At 50.0% G+C, this 23388-nt stretch overlaps 1 protein-coding gene across 1 annotated transcript; it reads right to left on the minus strand.

Annotated features, from left to right (window-relative positions):
* Positions 1-7293: 7293 nt before the first annotated feature.
* LOC127056662 (cytoskeleton-associated protein 5-like) lies at positions 7294-11562 on the minus strand. The gene has a single exon (XM_050964768.1). The coding sequence runs from the start codon at positions 11515-11517 to the stop codon at positions 7294-7296; it is 4224 nt and encodes a 1407-aa protein (XP_050820725.1). The 5' UTR covers positions 11518-11562.
* Positions 11563-23388: the final 11826 nt, after the last annotated feature.

The following is a 23388-nucleotide window of genomic DNA, read 5'->3' on the forward strand; positions in this document are numbered from 1 at the left end:
ATTAGAACCATTCCTATGTAGAATGCTGAGCGAGGTCAGTGGGAGAGGAGCCTGCAGGTTGCAGAAGAGAAGAAAGCATTGTGAGCTGATAGAGGGCAAAGTAATGGAAAGCTGTGGCACTGGTCTGGTTATGCAGGGTGTCCCCCCAGCTCCTTTGCTCTGTGCCTTTGATCTGTTCCCTGTGCTCCCTGCATTATGGCTTTGACTGGAGAGGACATCGTTTGCTTTTCAGGCCCTTGAGTGTGCAAGTCCTCCCCAATATTCTGCATCTTCAGCTAATTTTAATCCGAGTCTTCAGGCTAGCAGGTTGGTTATGGGCCATGGAGTTTTTTCCACTTGGCCGCCGGTTCAAATCTAGCTCTGAGGATGATAGTGTTTGAAAGCCAATCCATGGAATGGTTTATTTGAAGTGAGTCTGTAGTTTTCACCACTTCACCACAACTAGCCCCAGTGGGATTCCTCGTTGATAGCTGTGATACAGGGGTCAGGGAAGAAATAGGCCCTGGAGATGGAGCTATCCTCTTGCCTGGGCTTGATGCTCTTCCATGGGGGTGTGTGCATTGCCAGTGCCTGAGGGGCATGTGGCTGGACATGCGGACTCCAGTCTCCTGGATTATCCCTCTGGCACCTTCACTCATGCCACATCTTTTTAATTCTTGGAGCTTAGTTTGGGGCTGGGTTGTGGCCCCCTTTTCCCTGCATGGGTGAGCAGACAAGCAATGGGACCTGCTCCCCAACCTGAGTGTGAGTGAACCCCTGGCTGGGGTATCTGTAGGCAATGAACCCACAGTCACCACATTGACACACATAAGCCTCTGTTGCGTGAACTAAAGACTCAGTTCGGAGGCAGCGGCAGACACAGAAACTTCTTCATCTGGGTGAGCCACTAGTGGGGACAATACCCAACTCTGGGTGAAAGTGGGTCCAGGACAAGAAATCACGCTCTGGTTTTTTTTACAGGGCTTAATCTTGCAAGTGCTGAGGCACTGCACCTCCTCTGACTTCATTGGGCATTGAGGGCACTCAGTGCCTGGCAGGACGAGCCCTCCTGCGCCCTGCCTTTCCACTGCCATCCTGTTGTAACACATGATTTGATGTTTCCCTGCAATGATGCCAACAACTCCCAGATATTTGCATGGAGAGCGCATTGCGTCAGCATCGGGCCCCAAATTACTGATCCTGGCCATTTTTACAGCTTGCAAGAAGAGAAACGTTTGAGGGAGATTTAATTTAGCTTCAGCTTGGTGTTTTCCTCCTCAAGGCTCTGAAAGGAAATGATACCGACAAGTTGCTTTAGAAGGAGAGGAGAAAATTAGCTGAGTGAGAGCGAGTGGGGCTGCCTTGCTAACAGCAGCTCATTATAAAGAACACGTTTGCACAGCCGCTTTGCGGCTGCCGTTAATTTGAACCAAGATATTAAAACCTGTAATTGCCCCCACTTTAAATAAATCTCCTCTATCTGGATTATTGTATTTTTAATTAGTGTGGCTCCGTCTACTGTTTTTATCATGCTGATGGATTTGTTTATGCTGTATTTATTTATAATTCATTGATCTCCCTGACCCCGCTTTCTCCTGATGTCTGTATTTGGGGCATACTCCAGCAAGTTAAACAGGAACTTGGCCTGAGTAAACAGAGAGTGAAAGCTGTCAGGCCAGGTTATTCCCTTGAGATCTGTGTGGAGGGGACCCTGCAATATGTAATTCCCATGCAGACAGCAGCTCTGTGGCTAGGCAGGAGAATCGTGGACCACCAATTATGCCCAGTGCAAATGCAAGAAGAAAATTCATTTACCGTAATTTTCCCGAGTAGCCCCTACCATGCTGGGGAAATCCTTTAAAGTGGGCTCTCCTCAGTAGGCTGGTGGGAGGCATAGAGCCTTCATCCAGATCCCCTGAGGTCTGCTCTAATTCTAGAGATCTATGCGACTCGTAGGCAGGACTCTGAATCTCCTACATGGTGGGGAGACTCATAGACTTTAGAACCAAAGGGGACCATTGTGATCATCTAGTCTGACCTCCTGCACATCCGCAGGCCACAGAACCTCACCCACCCACTGCTGTTACAGACCAGCACCCTCAGATCATGGTTTAAAGTTACAGAGAATCCACCATTCACGCTAGTATAAACCTGCAAGTGACCTGTACTGCAGAGGAAGGCAAAACCCTCCCAGAGCCTCTGCCAGTCTGACACTGGAGAAAATTCCTTCCCACTCCCTAACATGGTGATCAGTTAGACCCTGAGTATGTGGGCAAGACCCACTAGCCAGACACCTGGGAAAGAATTCTTTGTAGTAAGAGCCTTCCCCATTTAATGTTCCATCTCTGGCCGTTGGAGACATTTGCTGCTAGCGGTCGCAGATCAGCTACATGCCATTGTAGGCAGTCCCATCTCAACACTGACCCTCTCCTCCAACAGAAGAATGCAGAAGAATCTCCTTCTTCGGACTGAAAGAGGTGAAGTTCTATTTGATTTGCTTGCTTTTACTCTGAGTTAGGAGCTGGACAGGTACAATCACAAGATCACTAACAGCACAGGAGGCAGAATTCCCAAAATGTGGATTGGCATAAAGAATGGCCACAACCAGCCCACAGTTTATTGATCATACAAGTGATGAGACTGAACCATTACCCCAGATCCAAAGATCCCACAAATCTGTGGAAGTTCAGATCCACATCTGGATTCCTATCTCTCTAGTGGGGGAAACCAAAACCTTACTGCCTTAGGAAGCCTAGGTAGGGATCAGGAATGGATTTTGTGGCTTGGGACCAGTGTCTCAATTACATGCCATCGTCTGTCTGATCCTCTGCTAGTTTATAAGAAACAAGCAACATTTTTGATGAGACGCCAGTGTGAGAATCAGATCCAAACATGGAATATAGCAACCCCACAACACTGAGAAACCAACAGAAAACATCTTTTCAAGCGATCTAAACAATGAAGATTTCTTTTTGTAACTTAACATTTTAAATTGGCAAGTCAGATTAGACGCCCCGAGAAACAATTCAGTATCATGGGACGCCAGAAAGTGAGCCGTAGCTTACTTAGATTGGAAACCCATTCGGACGACGATGATCTTTCTCTCTGTTTGTACAGAGCATCTCAGAATGAGGTCCTGATCCAAGAGTGTGACCGCTAGGCACTATGGGAATACGAATAATAAAAAGAGCAATAATAGCCTAGCTAGTTGCTGACTACTAGGAAAAGGACGTGCTAAAAAAGCTAGACATTTTCCTGGTTTTACAGATCAAGCACTTGAGGAACGGGTTAGATGTTCTAGGAATTATTTTGGGAACATTCTCTGGCCTGCGTGATACTGGAGGTCAGAGTAAATGATCGCAACGGTCCAGTGTAGCTTTGGAATCTATGAAATCTATGAGACCTTCATTGTTAGGAGACAGCAGGGCCGGCTCTAGGCACCAGCAAACCAAGCATATGGTTGGGGCAGCACAATTTCAGGGGTGCCATTCCAGACACCTTTTCCTTTTTTTTTTTTTTAGCTTGAGGCAGCACAAACCCTAGAGCCGGCCCTGCGAGACCGCTCTCAGTTTGTCCTTATTGGCCACAATATGCATGTACGATCTGTGTCTATTAGCTAAGGGTTATTTTCTCCTGCAGTGTGAAACAGACATTGCATTGCTGAGAGACTATGGCATGGCTTGAGTAACGTCACAATGGCAGAGCATTAGTAGGGTGGCCTTTATAACAGGAACATGTTCCTGGGTAATTTCAGATGTACCGACTGGTGGAGGTATAACAGCAAGACATGACGGGCTGATTATAGTGGCGTAATGTATTCAGTGCGTGGTAGGGCCTTCAGAACATGTTTCAGTTGTTCACGGGGGGTGAGGAGGTTATGAATACAGTGCATTAGTGGGTGATTATAGCAGTCATTGAATGGGGTTATGCTAGCATCTTTGGGATGTTATTGTGTTGCTGGGTTATTATAGCGTGGTTCAGTGGTATTATATGGCGAAGTATGTGGTCAAAGACTAAGTAACATTAGCTGCCCAAGAAGTGTAACAACACCTGTGAAATTGTGGGGTATATTTTGTATGAAAATAGAAATTATACAATAAACAAGGGTAACACTCAGAGGCTGTGTTTCTTTTTAACATGACATCTCTAACAGCCAGCTGAAATACTCAGTTTGAGTTCAGAATTTTAAAGGCATTTCATAATTATGCTTAACTGTCTACAAACAATATTTATTTATCAGACACTTCCCCTCCCCCGAAGTGCATCATGCTGCACAAAACATAAATATAATCCCTGTCCTGTGGTGCTTGTGGGAAAGTGGGCATTTTACAGACTAAGTCCATGAGGTCTTATGTCAAACTAACATAGTGCTACAAGGTTTTCTCCAAACTCTTCTGTGATGGTAGAGGGATGATGAGTGTTCTATAGAACAAATTGGCATTCTATGGTTGTCCATAGCAACCCCACTGCATTAGACTCTTTTAGTTTGATAAAAGTTAAGTGGGCTTGAAATTCTGTGTCTTATTGATTCTCCCTAAGAGAAAACACATAGATTGGTACAAACCGCCTTCCCTAATGCATTCCCTGTTACGATTCTTGACTCAGGTATGCTCATTGGCAGTCAATTTCAAAAAATGGAGAAATGTATAAAAGTCATGGCCTGTTCGCAGATAATTTGCCAACAGAAAACAGGACTAAATGAGTCCCATAAATTGTTTGCAGTGTATGCCAGGATCAGCTCTGCTCACAAGGGGCTCAGTCGAGCCAGAACTGAGCACTCTGACCATGATCCAGCATATCACTTAAGCATTTGCTTAACTTTAAGCACACGCATAGTCTTATTCAAACTAATGGGCTTCAAGTTAAACATGTATTTAAGTGCTTTGCTGGACTGGGGACATAGTTCTCAGAATGTCACAAGGTCAATTCCTTTTGTAAGCAAAAAAAAATGGATATAAATAATTATCTATATTGTGGTAGAAAGGCAAAGAGCAGAGGTTGGAATATAGCAGACCCTCAGTTACTACAGTGATGGGTACAGCAGGGAAAGAAAACAAGAAAACAGCATGTGTTAGTGATGAAGAATCACAGAAAGCAACTTTCTTCAGACACTGAACAAGGAACTTTCTCAGAATAAAAAAAGCAGCATTAAGGCCCCTCTCTCCTTCCCTGCAGAGCTTGTCTTGAGTCTTCTGCAGCTGTGTTGGTTCTCGCCTCACTCCTTGCTGCTGATTTAAATTAACAGTTCACCCCCTGCCTGGAAAGGGGGTGGGAGGATGGTCTTGTTCAGGCAATGGGCTGGAATTTTAGAGCGCTGGCTTCAGTTCCTGGCTCCGGCATAATCTATGTTAGGCGCTTACTCTCTGCGCTTCAGCGCCTCTCGGTGGAAATAGCAGTAACTGTCCCTCCTTTGTCTTCTCTATCTAGACTCCTTGGGACAGGACCAAGCACAACGAAACCCTGATCTAGGTTGGGGTCTCTAGGCCCTACTGCAATATAAATAACAGAACAAGGCAGACAATAAAAAAAGCCTGGTGGCAAGTTTATGATGCTTCTTAGGATCTCTAGTGTCAACTTTGGTAAGAAGGCAATAGTTTGAGTGGGCAATAGAGACTGAACTGCCGGTCATCCCCTGTTGTGGTCCCTCCAGGACAGGGTGGGGGAAATGTTTACTGGCTACTCTGTGGACACAGAACCTACTTTGGTCTACAAGTTCATCAGGCAGGCACCTCCCACCTGCATGAGATCTCTAGGATGATAGTCACACTGAACCAGTGCAGTGGCCCATCTCATCCTGTGTTGTCAGCAGGATCAGCCCTAGACCAAATGGCGCCCCAGGCAAGGAGCATCTTCGGCACACCCTCCTCCCCTCCTTTGTTAAACTTTTGAATACCTTATTTTTTATGCATTTGTAGCCCATTTCACAACTTTGACGTATGATTTGCATGCATGATTTATCCCTGACATCTAAGGAGAGAATTTGCATGCTAGGATCTGTAAATCTGTATTTATATTTCACTGACTGATTGGTGACACCCTGACCCTTATATACCCACAAGGGCCTCGCTGACAACATCTAGGAGGTCCAAGGAAAATGTAGTTCCATGGAAGGTTCCATGAGATTCTATAAAGGTCCAGAACATTCTGGGAGGTTAGCGAAAATGAATCCACATATGGAATACCTGAAACATGTTACTGCAAATTTTCTATTTTCCCGTTTGTTACTAACAAACAAAACAGCACCCCTGGCCCAGCACCCCACCAAGCCTGGCATCCCAGGTGGTCGCCTGGGTCACTTGGCCCTAAATCTGGCCATGGATGTAAGGATTGGAAGTAGGGGGAAGGACTGTTGTTGGCCAGACCGTAAAGTGGAGGTATCAGCACAGCTTGCTTGCAGGGTCTCACTAATACATTTCCAGTTACACTTTGAGTTTGTTTCCTTTTTACCAAAACAGGGACCATTTTTATTCTGGCTGGCTGCTCCGTATCATCCCTCTCGACTTGCGATGACCCTATTAGGGCACCTGAGCTGGCAGCATATCCGTGGTCAAGGAGTAGATTGAACGGAGCCTCTGATCGGGCTGACTCACAAAACCCAGTCCAGCCCTGACTCTCTGCCCGCACAACCCAATGGCAAACGTGTGTGGGTATGAAATTCTGCAGGGCCATGTAAATCAAGGCACCATTTTGCCTGGAACCTTCTTGAGAGCTTCTCAAGAGACTAGAAATCAGTAACCACTCCCAGCAGCTTCAGAGGTCCATCTGGAACCTCCCTCTAGAACGCAATTATGGAACAACCTCGTCTATAGGGGAAGTTCCTTCCGAGTTGCCCTGTCAGTTACAGGTTGATCTGTCTCTCTAGGGATGTACCCGATTGTCACTGCTATCCTCTTTGCTCCTGCCATTTACAGTCATAAAAAACTAAGCAAGAAATCAGCAAGTCAGAGCAACTGTTAGAAGCTGCTCACGTTGTGAGGGGAAAAAACCTTGGTGCCCTGAGAACAGCATTCCCCCACCCCTTCCTTACTGCTGTGTGCCCCCAGCTCTCCTGCTTACTGTCCCCTTCCTACCTCCCCACCTAAATCCACGCTTAACTGAAGGCCTAAATGAGGCCACTCTAAACCAGGAAGACTTCTAGTTGAGTCAGTGAAAGCTGCCCCCGGCCCACGAGCCATGCACTGGCAACTGCTCTATATTTGTCTTTTTATTGTGTGTTCCCAGCATGTGTGGTGGCTGCTGGGGAAGAGAAAGAAAAGGGCTGGCTGGTGCCGAAGCCAGCAGAGAAACACTCAGCAGGATGCCAGGTCTGGGTTACTATTTCAGCTCCTGGGTCTTCACATACCGGGGGAGTTTGCTGCTCTGCTTGCCTGGGGAGACATGGGCCAGGGGGTCTTTGGGCTTTGAAGGTTGTCGGGGGCAGGGGAGCTGGCTGCAGGATTTTGTGCCGCTACATTGATGCCTCATCAATTTCAGCCTGTCTATGCAGAGAGATGGCCCCACCACGTCCCCATTTGTATGCTCTCCTGGGGAGAAGGCTGTGTTAGCGGGATGGGGAGTCAGAGTCTGAAGGGGCATCCCTGTGCCGGGCAGAAGGTGCTGTTTGCCCTCTTGCTCCATGCCCATCACTGCCAGACCATGCTTTACATAGCTGCGGAAGAGGAGGGAGAAGTTTTCCAGGAAAGGCTCCAAGTCCGCATCAGGGCATTTCTTCTTGTATTCATACAGCTCCTCCAGACCCTCCCTAGCGTTCTCCTTGGAGCCAATCTTCTTAAAGATGTCTGCTAACATGTCATTGACTTTGCCCATTGCAGCCTTGTCGGCCGCATGACAGACCTCCTGACCGGAATCTGTATCGATCTTGTTGGCAGCCTGCATGGTGGAGAGCCTCATCGCCCGGCACAGGTGAGCCTCCAGCTCCGACTCCCCCTTGTTCTCTATCATGGTGAGGTGGTCCAGAATCTCAGGCCCCGTCAGCCTGCTCAGGGAGTGCAGTAGAGTTTTCAGAGCTATCTGGGGGAACTGGCTTGTGCACTGCTTCAGTTTCTCCTGGGGTAGCGCCTTCATGAAGAGGTGAATGTCCAATAGGATCTGGTCCAGGTTGACGGTGCCGATTGTTCGAGGGAGAAGCTGCGTGATTCTCCACAGACACTTGGCCACCAGCTCGGGGAACTTGGGTGGGCCAGCTGCAGCCGTGAGGCTATCCTGCAGCAAGGCAAGCAAGGCGCTAAAGATTCTGGTCTGGTCAGACTGCTCCAGCACCTTTTTCATTAGGAGATTGATGGACTGGATGACCTCTTGCCCTTCTTCCAGGTCCACCACCAGAGAATCCAGCATCAAGGTGATGAGACCGTGGAGCAGGTCCTTCAACACCCCAGTGGAGGCCTCCCGGGCCAGGCTCTCCGTCTGGAACAGCAGCATCATGTTGCGAATGATGCAGCCATACAGCTGAATTACTTGGTCCTTCCCCAGTTTCTCCTCCCCCACCTGCAGCCTGTGGATGTACCGGAGCTGCCGCAAGGTGGCTATGAGGAACTGGTTGATGTGGCCAGACATGGCTTCTGCCTTGTCCTCCTGCTTCAGGATCTCATCAATCTGCGCCAGAGCCTGGATGATGGTGTCAACGTTGCCACTGGCCACGTGGTGGATAATGAAGTTGATGGTGGAGGCGACGTTGCTGTGCATGCCGTTAGGGTGCAGGGAGACAGCATGGGGCTGGGGTTCAGGGATTGCACCTGGCTGAGTGGTGCCATCCAGTTTGGGACTCTTGCACTGGAGAGAGTCATGCACATTCTCAGGCTCCTGTACATCCAGCTGGAATGCCTGGGGATCTGTCTGTCCCATCTCCATGTCTGCTTCTGTGCTGTGGGCGTGACTGGGTTTGGAGAGCGTGCCCTCTGCTGTGCCCATGCTGTCATTAGTACTTGCACTCAGAGCATGTGGCGGTCTCTCCGTGGCCTGTTTGTCTGGAGAAGCAGCTGGCCTGTTGGCTGCCTGTTCCATACTCTCTTCTAGCATCCTCATGTGTTTCTCTGAAAGATTCCCAATCAGCTTGAGCACCCCTTCCCCATGCACGTGGTGCGCGGTCACTATGATGTTCAAGGCAGCACTGCAGATGGCATTGTTTTGGTCTCCAATGAAGGCAGATATCACCTTGAAGGCTTTGCCAGGGTTCGGCTGGCACACTTCCATGCCATAGGCTTTGACTAAATATCCCAGCTCAGCGAGGCATCCTGCCTGCTGCTTGGCGTTCTTGGACCTGGCTCCTTCCATGATGAAGTTGAACATCTTCCTGGCTGGATAGACCAAGCAGACCCTCTTCAAAACAGCATGCACCTCCCTGAGGAGAATCTCTTTTGTCTCCCCCATTTTCATGACCAGGTAGGGGAGGAAAGAAGCTGCCTCGTGCTCAGTCAGTTGGTATCTCTCTCGGCTCAGCAAGGAGAACAGCAGCTTGAGATACTCCAAGCTCTTTGTCAGAACCCAGGTGTTGTTGTCAAAGAACCGCAGGGTGACCCACTTCAGGATCAGGTCCAGGCAGCTGATGAGGCCGTCCTTCTCCCTCTCCATATGCTTGACCAGGATGGCCAACGCTTTGATGTGGTGCTGGAAGTTGGAGTGGAACATCTCCTCCTGCAGCCAGGTGGATACACAGCTGCACATCTGAGCCTTCAGCTGCTCTGCGTACTTGTTGCTAGGGATGGTGAAGTTCCACCTCAGCACCTTCCGCCCTCTCTCGTCCTTTGCCCTCTGCTCCTTCCCTTTGGGGACGGTGATAAAAATAGGACCCAGCTTGTTGCCACCATCCTTCAGGCTGGCTTTTATTTGCACCTTTCCCCCCTCTGGCAAGCCTTTGCCTTTCAGGGCAGCCATTCCTAATGTGGCTTCTTTGGGTCCAGGCTTCCGCTCCAGGGTGCTGCCGGACACTGAGTCTCCAGAAGGGACTGGGGAAGAAGAGGCTGATGCCAGGTGGGATGTGGCTGAGGCTGAGGTGAAGGCCGGGATGGCTGTGCCCCTTGGCAGCCTGGAAGGCAACTTAGCAGGAACAGTGGGCTTGGCCGGCGGGTTGGCTTTGGCTGTCTCCAGCATGGACACTACGTGGTCCTTGGTAGTCGGCTTCAGTTGGCGAGTGGCTTCGGCCATCTCCTCAAATCCGAGGTGCATCAAGAAGAAGGGCAGGGCTTCCTGGGCCGCCTTCCGCACGTCGCCATTGCAATCTCCCAAGCAGGTGTAGAGGTGAGGTACACCCCGCAGCAGATCTGAGGGGGCAGAACGGAGAGCAGGCAGCTTCTCAGCCAGCCAGCCCAGCAGCTCTTGCCTTTGGAAAGGGTTTTCCTCTCTCAGCTCCTCAGAAGAGTCCTCCCCCTCCAGCCAGTCCTTTGTGCCGATCTGCTCAGCCCAGGCGTTTATGGCCATGAGGGCTGAGGCTCGCACGTTGCTGTTGCTGTCCCTGAAGATGGCGACCAGGGGGAGGCCCAGCTCCCTCACGTGCTGCTTGATGCTCGGGCCCATGGAGGTGGCCAGTCGCTGGAGGATTCTCAGGGTCTGCTGCACCAGGACTGTGTTGGGGTCCTGGAGACAAGCCCTCAGGGCAGCTGGGAGGTCTCCTGCATTCGACTGGATGAGGCTGGCGTCGCTGAGGATACGCGCCACCTCATCCAGGCCCTCCTTCCGGATCCTCCAGCTCTTGTCCTGCAGCTTCGACACCAGCGCTGAGGTGATCCTGTTGCTGATATCCACAGCCTCAGTTGTGCCCTGGTCCTGGGGGTCCTCTTCCTTCCCCTCATCTCCGCTCCCCCTACAGTGCTTGGAGCTGCCCCGGGTGGGAGCAGGTGGACTCTGCCCTTTCATCTTCTCCAGCTCGGCATCAATCTGTGGGAGAAGGGGCAGCATCTCGCCCTCGAAGAATGCTCTCAGAGGGGCGCCCACGTACAGAGAAATGGTCCCCAGCAGGACGAAAGCCGAGGCCCGTACATCCGGGTGACCATCAGCAAGGGCAGCCTTTATGGTACTGACCAAGGCCTTCACCTCCATTCCAGTGAAGCCAAAGTCTGTAATGGCGTCCGCCAGCCAGTTCAGGGCTTCTGCCTGGGTCCTGGGCTGGGTCTGGGAGAAAGCCAATGTCGTGACTTTGCCGGCTGTCCATGGCAGCGCACAGGCCTCTGCGATCGCTGTCAGGGCTCCTTTGGCATCGCTGCTGCAGATCACGTCGCCCACCTTCCCCACCAGGCCGGCCAAGACGACCTGAGCTGACGTTCTGGAAAAGTTTCCCTTCTGGGCAATCAGGGTGATGATGTGAAGCTTTTTCCGCATCACTGGGAGTTTGGTTTCCTCCCAGCCACGATCCTTCTCCAGCAGCCTCACCAAGGCCTGGCAGGGCATTTTGTTCTTCTCTGTTTCTTCCACAGCCTTCTGAAATGCCTCCATGCCGGAAAACCTCTCCTTCCAGTTGCTGCTGGCCAGCTGTTGGATGCAGGAGGCCGGAAGGACAGCTGCCGCCACTTCTTCACATGATTCTTCTGAGAGCTCAAGTTCAAACATGTTGCTTGGCGCTGAACTTTGTTGACTTTGGGTGCCAGAACCTCCTGCACCATCGGTTCCCAGGTGGCTGGCCAAGCTGGGTAACAAGAGCTTCCAAAAGAGCTGCAGAGGGTCTTTCTGATGTCCTTCCCCCCTGCAGCCCCTGGGGGAGCTGCTTTCCAGCAGCAGCGTTGGATTCCTGGTGATCATCTGCTGCTCCTGCTTGTGAGAGCTGATGAGCTCACTGCCTTGGGTCTGACGACTGCAGGTCATTGTGACATCATCCACCCATGTTTAGTCCCGAGAAGAGACGGCCAAAGGTGGGGACATGGTAACAGTCTTCAAATATGTAAGAAACTGTTCTAAAGAGGATGGTGATCAACCATGCTCCATGTCCATTGAGGTAAGATAAGAAAGAATAGCTTAGTTCGCAGCAAGGGAGATTTAGGTTAGAAATTAGAAAAAGCTTTCTAACTCTAGGGTAATGAAGTACGGGAACCGGTGAGCTAGCGGGGCTGTGGAATCCCCATAGAGAGAGCTGACCAGGAAGAAAAGCAGAGCTATACTACTTCCTCGACAAGGTAAGCCTGGTTCTCCCTGAGATCCTAGGACAGCGCATTGTTGAAGCAAACCATTTGGTAATCTGGGTTGACAGGGCCCAGGGAAACCAACCAAAAGAGACTAGCTGCTCAGGGACAACCCCAGAGCAGATGAGTATAGGTGCTACTGACACACCTGCAGATCAGCCTGGTTCTGAAGTTCACCGTTTCCAGGGGGGTTTTTTTGGATTCAGACCCCCCTAGAAAGGGTAAGATTTTAGGGGGGCCCGTAGCTTTCCAGCTATGGCACAACCCCAAATCTGTGAGGGATGATGCACCCTCAATGGGGTGAGTTGTGCCCAGACAAACCACAAGGAGACACCACCTCAACAACCCAGGTATGCCACCATTGGAGGTTTTTATGAACAAGGTAGACAAACACCTGTCAGGGATGATCGAGGGGGCTTCATTGGTCCTGCCTCGGTCCCTTCCAGCCCACCAGTTCTATGATTCTATAAGACGTAGACAGTCAAAGTCGGTCAGATCAGAAAGAGAGACCGATCAGCCCTTGAGAGACTTTCTCAAGCTAATCGAGGGCAGTTGCACACAGCAATGGAGAGCTGCTAGGTGCTTGCTAAGATCAACAATCAGGAAAAGGCATTTCAAAAATTCATGGGGTTTTAAAGGTGTGGATGGGTGGGTGGGGTTTCTGGTCTCCATGACCCCTAAGCAGTGGAGTTCACAATTATGACCAGGGCAGTCAGTGAGGGGCATTGTTGGATAGCTGCTGGAGGACAGTTCGGTCGACATAGCTAACTCATTGTCTACATCCATACTGTGTTGACCTCAGTACATGGACCATGGCTCAGTGCCGCTCGGGGAGGTGGAGTTACTATGTCGGCATCATGGAGAGCTTATACTGAGGGGAGACAGATTTGAGTGTAGACACAGGCACAACTAGATTACATCGACCTAACTTTGTAATGGCCATAGTGAATCAGGCGCAGAAGCAGGAGTAAAATGCAGGAGTTTTTGGCTCTCTGTTCAGTGCTTAGTCTGCTAGATAATGCTGCCTCTTTGGGGTTGGGAAGGAATTTCTCTCCGAGGCATAGTTTTTTACAGGGACCTTGTGGGATTGTCACCTTCCCCTGTAGAACTAAGCTGAGATCACAGAATCATAGAATCTCAGGGTTGGAAGGGACCTCAGGAGGTCATCTAGTCCAACCTGCTGCTCAAAGCAGGACCAATTCCCCAACTAAATCATCCCAGCCAGGGCTTTGTCAGGGATCACCCATTAGGATCAGGTACAAACGGAGTGGGGGTGGGGAAGGCTAATGCCACCCTTCACTATGTTCCTATGATTATGCAATTGCAACTAAAGCAATATTAGTGGTGCAGTGTCAAAGTGAGGTGCAAACCCTCCTGTGCCTGAATAGGATTGTTTATGTACGTTGCTATGGAGGGAAAGTGGCAGTGGGTAGAGAACGCAGAACTGAAAGAAATCAGAAAGGGTAATCGAGCATGACTGCTTGTCCTTGGCCTAAAGAAAACAGATAGACCTCAGGGAGGGAGATGGGGATGGTCAATTCAATAGCAGCAGCAGATGGACAAAAACCATCTGAGTTTAAACTGGAGAAAGAAGGGAAAGTGATCATTACCAATTAACAATCATTACTGAGTAGTCCTCTATTGCTCTAGAGGAACGATACTTTGCACTTACCTCTATTCATCTGAAAATCCCATCTTCAAAATGTTGCCTCCACAGGACCCCAGTCTTAGGAAGAATGCCTGTTTGCCTTGAGTCTGAGATGGACCAAAGAACAATCCTACTGGAAATCTGGTTCCAAGCCAGGTTTTATGACAGAGCAGCACCTTCGTTTTTGTCTTTTGTTCTGGAGGGGATTTAATTGTCTGCTCGTCACCCGAGGTGAGCTCGTAGACTCTGCATTTAATTCTGTGTGGTTGATGGCTCCTGACTTTCATCTCCCTTGTGCCAAAGCTGCTGTAACGGTGATGACTGCAGTGGAGCAGTGCCTGCATTTGTTGTGAAGCCCCGAAGAGGCCCTTTGGCAGGCAGGTGCTGGAGATACGCAACCAACCAGAATTAAAAACCTTAGTTTTTACTAAGCACTTAGTCAGCTAGTCACCTTTGCCATTACTCGGGGTATTAACGAAGCAAACAAGGCTTCATGACCTGGCCCAAAGTACTCCTGCTGCTAACCAAAAACAGCTGGATTGCAACCAGCATCTGTGCCCCATATCTATCTCATTAGTGAAGCTAGTACATGTGAGCATCATCACATTGCCCATCTGCCCTGGCTGCCTCTGTGCAGCCACACAATAGCTACAGCATGAGCATGAACTGCACAAATTCTCCCCTCTGTTCCCATCCCCAAAACAGCCCCCTCCTGCCCCCAAGGAAGTCTCAGTGGCTCATTTAATCCTTGGCCTCTGTTCTTAGAATAGCGCCCTTTGCCATGTGAGCACTCAGCTTGAGGACCCGCCTTCCCTGAAGAGGGCCACTGAACTATCACAGGTGAACTCCCGTTGGTCGCTCGCAGGCTGAATTATTGCTTGAGGTCTGAAATGGTTGGGAATAATAATTGTGTAACAGCAGCGCTAAAGGCTCAGGCCTTGCTCAGGGCCTCATTGTGCTAAAACATAGTGAGAGACAGTCCCTGGCCCACGAAAGTTACACAGTCTAAACGGTCTGTTCCATTTCCTGGTGCCAGGAAAAACAAATACACACACGCACGCACACCCACACCCACACGCACACACACCTTATCCTCTTTCCATGCGTTTCTTCAGTTTTCTGTCCCAAGACGTGACAAAGTTCCTTCAGAGCCACTGTCTTACATCTACAGCTTGTTTTAGTAGAAACATCCGACTCCATGGGGAGGAAAGGCCATGTTGTGCTCGCCCCGGGGCTAAAAAGATATCTTGGTTGGTTTAAATGATCTTCTGTTGGCATCTGAGTTGGGCTTTTTAACGGGCTGCAGTGTATGCTCCTCACCCCTCCGCTGGCTCGGCTGCACTGGCTGGTACAGAAGCGGATGAGGGACAGATGGCAAACCCTTATCGCAATCTACCCCTCCTTACACATAAGACACATTTTAGAAGTCCAGTGCAGCCGGTGGTTCTAAATGCCCCTGGGCCTTGCCTTCAAGGTAAACAGGATGAAGTTCAATAAAGATAAATGCAAAGTGCTCCACTTAGGAAGGAACAATCAGTTTCACACATACAGAATGGGAAGAGACTGTCTAGGAAGGAGTATGGCAGAAAGAGATCTAGGGGTCATAGTGGACCACAAGCTTAATATGAGTCAACAGTGTGATACTGTTGCAAAAAAAGCAAACATGATTCTGGGATGCATTAACAGGTGTGTTGTAAACAAGACACGAGAAGTCATTCTTCCGCTTTACTCTGTGCTGGTTAGGCCTCAACTGGAGTATTGTGTCCAGTTCCGGGCACCACATTTCAAGAAAGATGTGGAGAAATTGGAGAGGGTCCAGAGAAGAGCAACAAGAATGATTAAAGGTCTTGAGAACATGACCTATGAAGGAAGGCTGAAGGAATTGGGTTTGTTTAGTTTGGAAAAGAGAAGACTGAGAGGGGACATGATAGCAGTTTTCAGGTATCTAAAAGAGTGTCATCGGGAGGAGGGAGAAAACTTATTCACCTTAGCCTCCAATGATAGAACAAGAAGCAATGGGCTTAAACTGCAGCAAGGGAGATTTAGGTTGGACATTAGGAAAAAGTTCCTAACTGTCAGGGTAGTTAAACACTGGAATAGATTGTCTAGGGAAGTTGTGGAATCTCCATCTCTGGAGATATTTAAGAGTAGGTTAGATAAATGTCTATTAGGGGTGGTCTAGACAGTATTTGGTCCTGCCATGAGGGCAGGGGACTGGACTCGATGACCTCTCGAGGTCCCTTCCAGTCCTAGAGTCTATGAGTCTATAACAGCTCCTCCCCAGGGGCAGTCAGGAGAGGAAGGATGGTCCCGTGCTTACTTCTGTGATCTGGAAGTAAGGACACCCAGGCAGAGTTCCTAGCTCTGCAGCAGGCTCTGTGCTGTTCTTCTCAATAAGGCATTTAGGTACCGATTACGTAGATTTTCATCAAACCTGACCCAGCTCTCTAGCAGTACAGCAGCCAGACCACGCTACTCGCTGCAGCCTGACTGCTGCAGTCCAGAGCCCCGCTTCCCAAACTGGAAAGTGACCTTTGGCCTCTGTAGCCACCTCCACATCCTCACCCCACCATGCCAACGACCCCACACCAGCCGACTGGGTGACCCTGGGCGAGTTATCTGGGTCTCAGCTCCTTTCTGTCCAATGGGTTTGAGAATCGTCCCTGTCTCCAACCCTTTGTCTTGGGGCAGGGACTGTCTCGCCATCGGTGGCTCTGTGCAGTGCCTAGCAGACCAGATCTCTGAGCTGGTTGGTTGCCTAAAGGTGTTATCATAATACAGACAGTCGGGGGGCATATCTCCTAATTCTGTGCTTTTGAGCTCTTTCTGCTAGGTCTTCAGGGCCCATAAAAGCAAATGCCTCATTCTTGGGCGTGTGCTCCATTTAGTGATGCTAATGCATGAAGGAGGAAGTAGACAAACGAGGCCCAGTTAATTTACAAGATGCTAAAGATGTGGGGGTCATGGTGGATAATCAGCTGAACATGAGCTCCCAGTATGACGCTGTGGCCAAAAAGACTAATATGATCCTGGGATGCATAAACTGGGGAATCTCGATTAGGAGTGGAGAGGTGATTTCACCTTTGTATTTGGCACTGGTGTAACTGCTGAGGAATACCTTGTCCAGTTCTGCTGTTCCCAATTCACAAAGGAGGTTGATAAATTGCAGAGGGTCCAGAGAAGAGTCACGAGAATGATTAAAAGATGAGAAAACCTGCCTTGTAATGATAGACTCAAAGAGATCCATCTCTTTATCTTAACAAAGAGAAGGTTAAGGAATTACATCTGTAAGTATCTACATGGGGAACAAACATTTAATCATAGGCTCTTCAGTCCAGCAGAGGAGGGTAAAACACGATCAGAGGGTTGAAAGTTGAAGCTAGATGAATTCAGACTGGAAATAAGGCTCACATTTTTGACAGCGAGGGTAAATTAACCCTTGGAAAAATTTACCAAGAGTCAGGGTGGATTCTGCGTCACTGACATTTTTTAAATGAAGAATGAATGTATTTCTAGACCAACAATTCTCAAACTGTGGGTCGGAAGGACCCCAAAGTGGGTCGCTAGGGCTGGCTTAGACTTGCTGCGGCCCAGGGCCGAAGCCAAAGCCTGAGGGCTTCAGCTATGGATAGCAGGGCTCAGGTTGCAGGCCCCCTGCCTGGGGCTGAAGCCCTTGCCTTGAGTTCAGCTTTGGCCCGCCTGCCCACAGCGGTGAGGCTCAGGCTTTGCCTCCCCCCCACCTGGGGCAGTGGGGCTTGAACGGGCTCAGGCCTCGGTCCCCCCTCCTGGGACTGTGAAGTACTTCTTGTTGAAGTTTGAGACCCGCTGTTCTAGAAGATCTGCTCTAGGGATTAGTGTGGGGCAGGTCTCTGGCCTGTGCTCTGCAGCAGGTCACGCTACAGGATCACAATGGTCCCTTCTGGCCTTGGAATCCAGGAATGTCAACCTGCCTAAGGACACTGGGTGGGGAGAAGATCACATAGGAAAGGACTGGAGCAGCTGGAAAGGAATATTATGTTTGCGCTGCTAGGAGGGAATCACAAACCATGAAGAGTAACCAAGAAAACCCAGAGGTAAAGCTACGACCCCAAAACCTAGGGAGAGTGAGTCTCTTTTCAACCAAAAGCACTGAAAAGTCTCAACATTTTGTAAAACTCAGCACCAAGGATGATGATCAGATTTCACTGGGGCTCTAGCAAGAGCCTGCCCAGGCATCTGTCCCAGTACCACGGCTGGATCTGAATGACGGTTTTAGCTCAGTGACGCAGCTGCACCAGGGGCTGTAGGGAGCTGGTGGCTTCTGGAGTAGTCATTAAGCAGCTGGATGCTTCTCCATTCTGCTTTGTCCCTGTGGCTAACCAGATGACCTATGCAGTGACTGAAGCAGCTGCAGGAAAGAGGGTTGGCGCACCATCGGTGATGGAAGCCTGGCTTAGAATCGAATGGACTGCACCCCAGAATAATGTTGCCAGCTGCAGGGCTTGGCTGAGGTTGAGAAACAGGCTTTTCTTCTCCATCGTGGATGTGCCACAGTCCCAGGGCCTAAATGGGGAAAGGGGCCCCCATTGTGTGAACCTGAAGACAAACCATGGTTTGCACCCTGTCTGGTGTAATCTTGGCTGGCTGTTCAGTGAGTCAAGAGGGTGAGCCCTGGATAAAGGGGCATGTGGAGGAGAGGTCATGGACATCCACCCACGCTCCTGCAGTCACCCTCCCAGTTGGCATGAACTGGTCTTCTTATTGGCAAATTCAGTAGAGATTTCCCAGGCAGTAGAATGGGCCATGGAGACTCAACTTCCCTGTGACTGCTTGGTCACTCCACAGTGATAAGGAGCCCAGTTGGAGGGCAGCTTTGGGGGGAACTCAGACTGCTGCTGCCCGGACTGTATCCATTCCATGATCAAACAGAGGATTCCCTTTCCAGGGCCATGAACACCGCACCTTTCTTCAGCACTAAATCCATTGAGACGCTCTTGCAGCCTGGTGCAGGTCACAACAATGCTGAGGCAGCTGTAAGTTGCAGGCAGGGCTGGCTCCAGGCACCAGCACAGGAAGCAGGTGCTTCAGGCTGCCAATGGAAGGGGGTGGCACATCCAGGTCTTTGGTGGCGGGTCCCTCAGTCCCTCTCAGAGGGAAGGACCAGCTGCTGAATTACCACCGAAGAATGAAGCAGCACGGTAGAGCAGCCACCTAAGTGCTGCCGATCGCGGGTTCTTCTTTTTTTTTTCTCCCCTTCACCACTTGGGGTGGCAAAAAAGCTGGAGCCAGCCCTGGTTGCAGTGAGGATCAAGTCAGTCCCCAGCTGCCTTGGGGATCCAGTGGATGCAATGATCCCAAATCACAATCGAATCTAACCTTGTGTCTGTGCCTTTGTTCTCTTTGAGTCCCTCATTTCATAAGGGACCGTAGTCAAATGTGTTTAGTCAGCCATGGCCGCCTGGAGGATTCCAGGGGCCTGGGGTCTTTGGAGATGGGGGGCCTCCGCTTCGGCAGTAATTTGGCTGTGGGGGGCCCTTCAGTTCTGGGACCCGCCGAGGGTCTCCGGGGCACTTCGGCGGCGGGTCCCAGAATGGAAGGGCCCCCCAGATGCCAAATTACCGCTGAAGACCCGGCCGCAATTTGGCAGCGGGTCCCACTTCAGCGGTAATTTGCCGGTAGGGGGTCCTTCCGCTTCGGAGCAAGAGGACCCCCCCACCGGCGAAGACTGGGAGCGGAGGAAGCTCTGGGGGCCCAGGCCCCACAAGAATTTTCCGGGGCCCCCAGAGCGAGTGAAAGACCTTGCTCCAGAGGCCCCGAAAAACTCTCGTAGGTGCCCCTGCGGGACCGGGGCCTGGGACAAATTGCCCCTCTTTCCCCCCCACTCTGGGCTGTCCTGTCATCAGCTGAATCAGCTGCAGGACCAAGAAAAACAATACACGGGTGGATTTGTTCACCAGCTGACCTATGGGACCTTGGTACAATGAATGGGCAGGTCTGAGTTCTGTGAGCACAAGAAAGAGCCGGCTAGGTTTAAGCACAACCGTCCTGTTTGGAACCTGCATGTCAATATCCTGTTCTATGAATGGTTGACGCACAAAATGCCCCTTGATCTTGAGTCTAAAAATCGCTCCAAGGAAGCCACTATCTCTGTCCAAATAAATGATTCTAAATAACTTATTCTAGGAAACGGCATTTAGCATTTGTCATGGGGTAATAAGTGATTCATAGATGTTTTTTCTCTCTACAGCGTTGGTTAAGGGCATTTCATTATTCTGGCTGAGTGAAAAGCTCTCAGAGAATCTGAAGTGAGTTGGGATGGGAAAGTAAGTGCAAGTCCTTTTATTGCTGGTGCATTACCTTTCCAGCCGTTAATCACACACCCTCCTGCTTCAGTCTAGGAGAACTAGGGACGAGTCCTGCTGTTAAATGCCTCTTGCAACATGCCTCTTTGGGGCTGGTTCTGGTAGGCCCTCTGGGCCTCAGCTCCTGTGGATGGGCTTAGGGGGCTCAACCCCTCCCAGGAGGCGCTCAGCACCTTGCAGACTCCGCTCCTTCCAGAAGGCACCGAGAACCCTGCAGGATCAACCCCCCAAAGCTCCTTGGTGAAAGAAGAATATCACATAGGACTGGGAAGCAGAGATACAGCTGCATGTGTCTGTAGGTTAGAGCAGCCCCCAGGTTGCTATAATTTACACTGGGGGCCCCCAGGATCCAGGGAAATGGAAAGGTGACATAGAACCACCTGCTACAAGCCTAGGCTGGCTGAACCCAAGAATCTGGGCCATTGCTCTGTTCTGAATACTCTAGTCCATGTGTGGGAGTCTGATTCGCCTCTGGGCCCTGCTGACTGGCAGAAATGGCCCTCTGCTCAATAACTTTTGGACTTCCACAATGCACAGCCACGTACTGCCACAGAAATGATTTTCTTGGGTGTGGAAAAGACCAGAGTTTCCTCTGGGGCTTCTTACGACTATGGAAAAAGCCGAAGACAGTTCAACCCAGGTTATGCTTTATTTGGAAGCGGATGTGGGGAGAGCAAGAAATGAAACTAAGAAAATTGGGAGTAACCTCAGAATCCAGGGCTACAGGGTTTTATGGAACTAGGGGCTCACGATCTGACTGACGTGATACTCGGTAATGATTAAGCAGTTCTGTTTGGGATGTGGAGGATTAAAGAGAATCCAGCTCCCTCCCTCTTAGCTTGGCAGGGCTAACTGAGGTACAAAGCAACAGAGCCATAATTTATTCAGCGAAGGCAGCAGAGCTGAGTCTGAATTCACAGCAGCCAGAAGGCGCGTGTAGTAAGACGGTGGCAGTTACTTTTCAGAGTACAGCCACACTTTACATTTGACGCCAACATGCCTTTATTATAGCACGTAGCTGGGCTATTTGCAAACTGTCTGTCGCAGTCTAGCATTCAGAGCCTGGCAAAACTCCCCCTCGAACCAGTTTGCTCCTGGCATCCAAAAATCCGTGGCCTGGTTTCCAGTGCCACTGACGTTAATGGGAGTCATCAGTGCTCAGCACCTTTGAAAGAACATCAATAACTTTATTTTTCCAGGCCCAATCCACCCGCCTGTGGATTTTCTCAATATTTAATACTTCAGGCTACAGCTTCCAGACCTTTGGGTGGCTCTTCAGAGACATTTCCCACCAGTGTCTCAAATAAGCCACTGCTATGAATACACACACAGTGACTCTTTCCAGCTACTGCCAGTAACAGTAGCTGCAGTACGGAGCAGGCTAAAGTGACAATCAATCGTTTGTAGATTGGTGAACCAACCGTTATCCCTCACTCCTCCATCCTGCTGCATGCTCAGACTTGCCAGTCAACATCACAGACTTCTCCTATGTGTATATAGATATTGCATTAGGGACTAGTGTGATCAGAAGTCCCAATTTTATAGGGACGTTCCTGATTTTGGGGTTTTTTTTCTGATATAGGCTCCTATTACCAGGGCCAGCTCTAGGCATTTTGCCGCCCCAAGCACGGCGGCACTCCGCGGGGGGCACTCTGCCCCTCGCCAGTCCCGCGGCTCTGGTGGACCTCTCGCAGGCGTGCCTGTGGATGCTTCACCGGAGCCACAGGACCAGTGGACCATCCGCAGGCACGCCTGTGGGAGGTCCACCGGAGCCGCCTGCAGCCCTCCCGGCAACCGAAAGAGCGCCCCCCATGGCATGCTGCCCGAAGCACTCGCTTGGCACTCTGGGGCCGGCCCTGCCTATTACCCCCCACTCCATGTCCTGATTTTTAACATTTGCTGTCTGGTCACTCTATTAGGGAGAAGGGTGGGCAAAGATGGTGTCCCTACCCTCTGTTTGCCAGAAGTTGGGAATGGGCAACAGGGGTTGGATCACTTGATGATTCCCTGTTCTGTTCATTCCCTCTGGGGTACCTGGCACTGGTCACTGTCGGTAGACAGGATACTGGGCTAGATGGACCGTTGGTCTGACCCAGTAGGGCCATTCTTAAGTTCTTATGACCTGATCCTGCAAACCTTACTCCCATTAAATAGACCTTATTTGTGCAAGCCGGCCCATTGCAGGAAATGTTCCTAAATTAGCGAGCTAGGTTGAAGAGGTGACCAGACTCAACCCAAAGCACTTTTCACAGCAGACAAAAGTGTGCACTGTGTAAGCAGCTGTAAAAATGATGACAATAGTGTCGCATAAAGATTTGTCTTATAGTTAAGGTGGTGGACTGGAACTTGGGAGCTTTGGGTTCACTTTCTGGCTCTCTCACAAAATCTCTGTGTAATCTCGGGCCAGTCTGTTAACCTCTTGGGGTCTCTGTTCCCCATCTGTGAAATGGGATGATAAACCTTCCTAGTTCTGCATTTAGAATATGAACTGTTGAGGGCAGATGCGCTCTCTCACTTTGTATCTGTACTGTGCCTAGAACAATGGGGATTGTCATTCGAATAAACAATCCACATATAATCATAAATAGGCCAAGGAATCTTATTGCAAAATCACCAGCAGTCCTGTGCTCCTTGAGCTGAGTGAAGTGATCTGGTGGCAGTGATTTCCTGGCAATTTCCTGCAGTATCCTTGGGAGACCACATTGAATTTGGTGTAAGTATGTTCCGGGTGCACTGTAGTAAATGACCAGTTTATGTATTATCATGGGCCAGGATTGTACGCAATCTCTCGCTAGTGGCAGGGCTGATGGGATGTGAACCCTGGGCAGTGTTATGAACTTGGAAGGACTCTACTGAACAGTGGGCTGGACAAGAATGGACTTCGGACAGTGTCAAGTGTTTTGCCTGGGTAATCTCTGGGGGAGGTGAATGTGAATACCCCACTTCTGGTTACGCAAAAATTCAGCCTTTGGAAGCTACACCCTGAGAAGGGAACCATTGTCTGCTAATTGCCTGTCCCAGGAGGCCAAGATCAAAGACCCAAGCCATATAGAGGAAAGACTGAACTATTCATGCAGGTGCTAGTTCTGAGCTGAGGCTGTATATGAACTTGTGAACATAGAAAGCCCCTGGCTGGGGTTTGGAGCACTGACTCCTGCTAGAGCCCTTGGAGTTTGGGGGGTGATCTCTGGTGAGCTTATTAGTATGCAGGTAGGTGTTTTATTGTTGTAATAGGTTTTCTCTGTAATATTTTCACTTCAAGAATAAATGTGCTTGCTTAGAAAGAGTTGTGTGGTAACATATAACCGCTGACAAT

This window comes from Gopherus flavomarginatus, chromosome 8, assembly GCF_025201925.1.
Source record: "Gopherus flavomarginatus isolate rGopFla2 chromosome 8, rGopFla2.mat.asm, whole genome shotgun sequence".
Classification (NCBI taxonomy): Eukaryota; Metazoa; Chordata; order Testudines; family Testudinidae; genus Gopherus; species Gopherus flavomarginatus.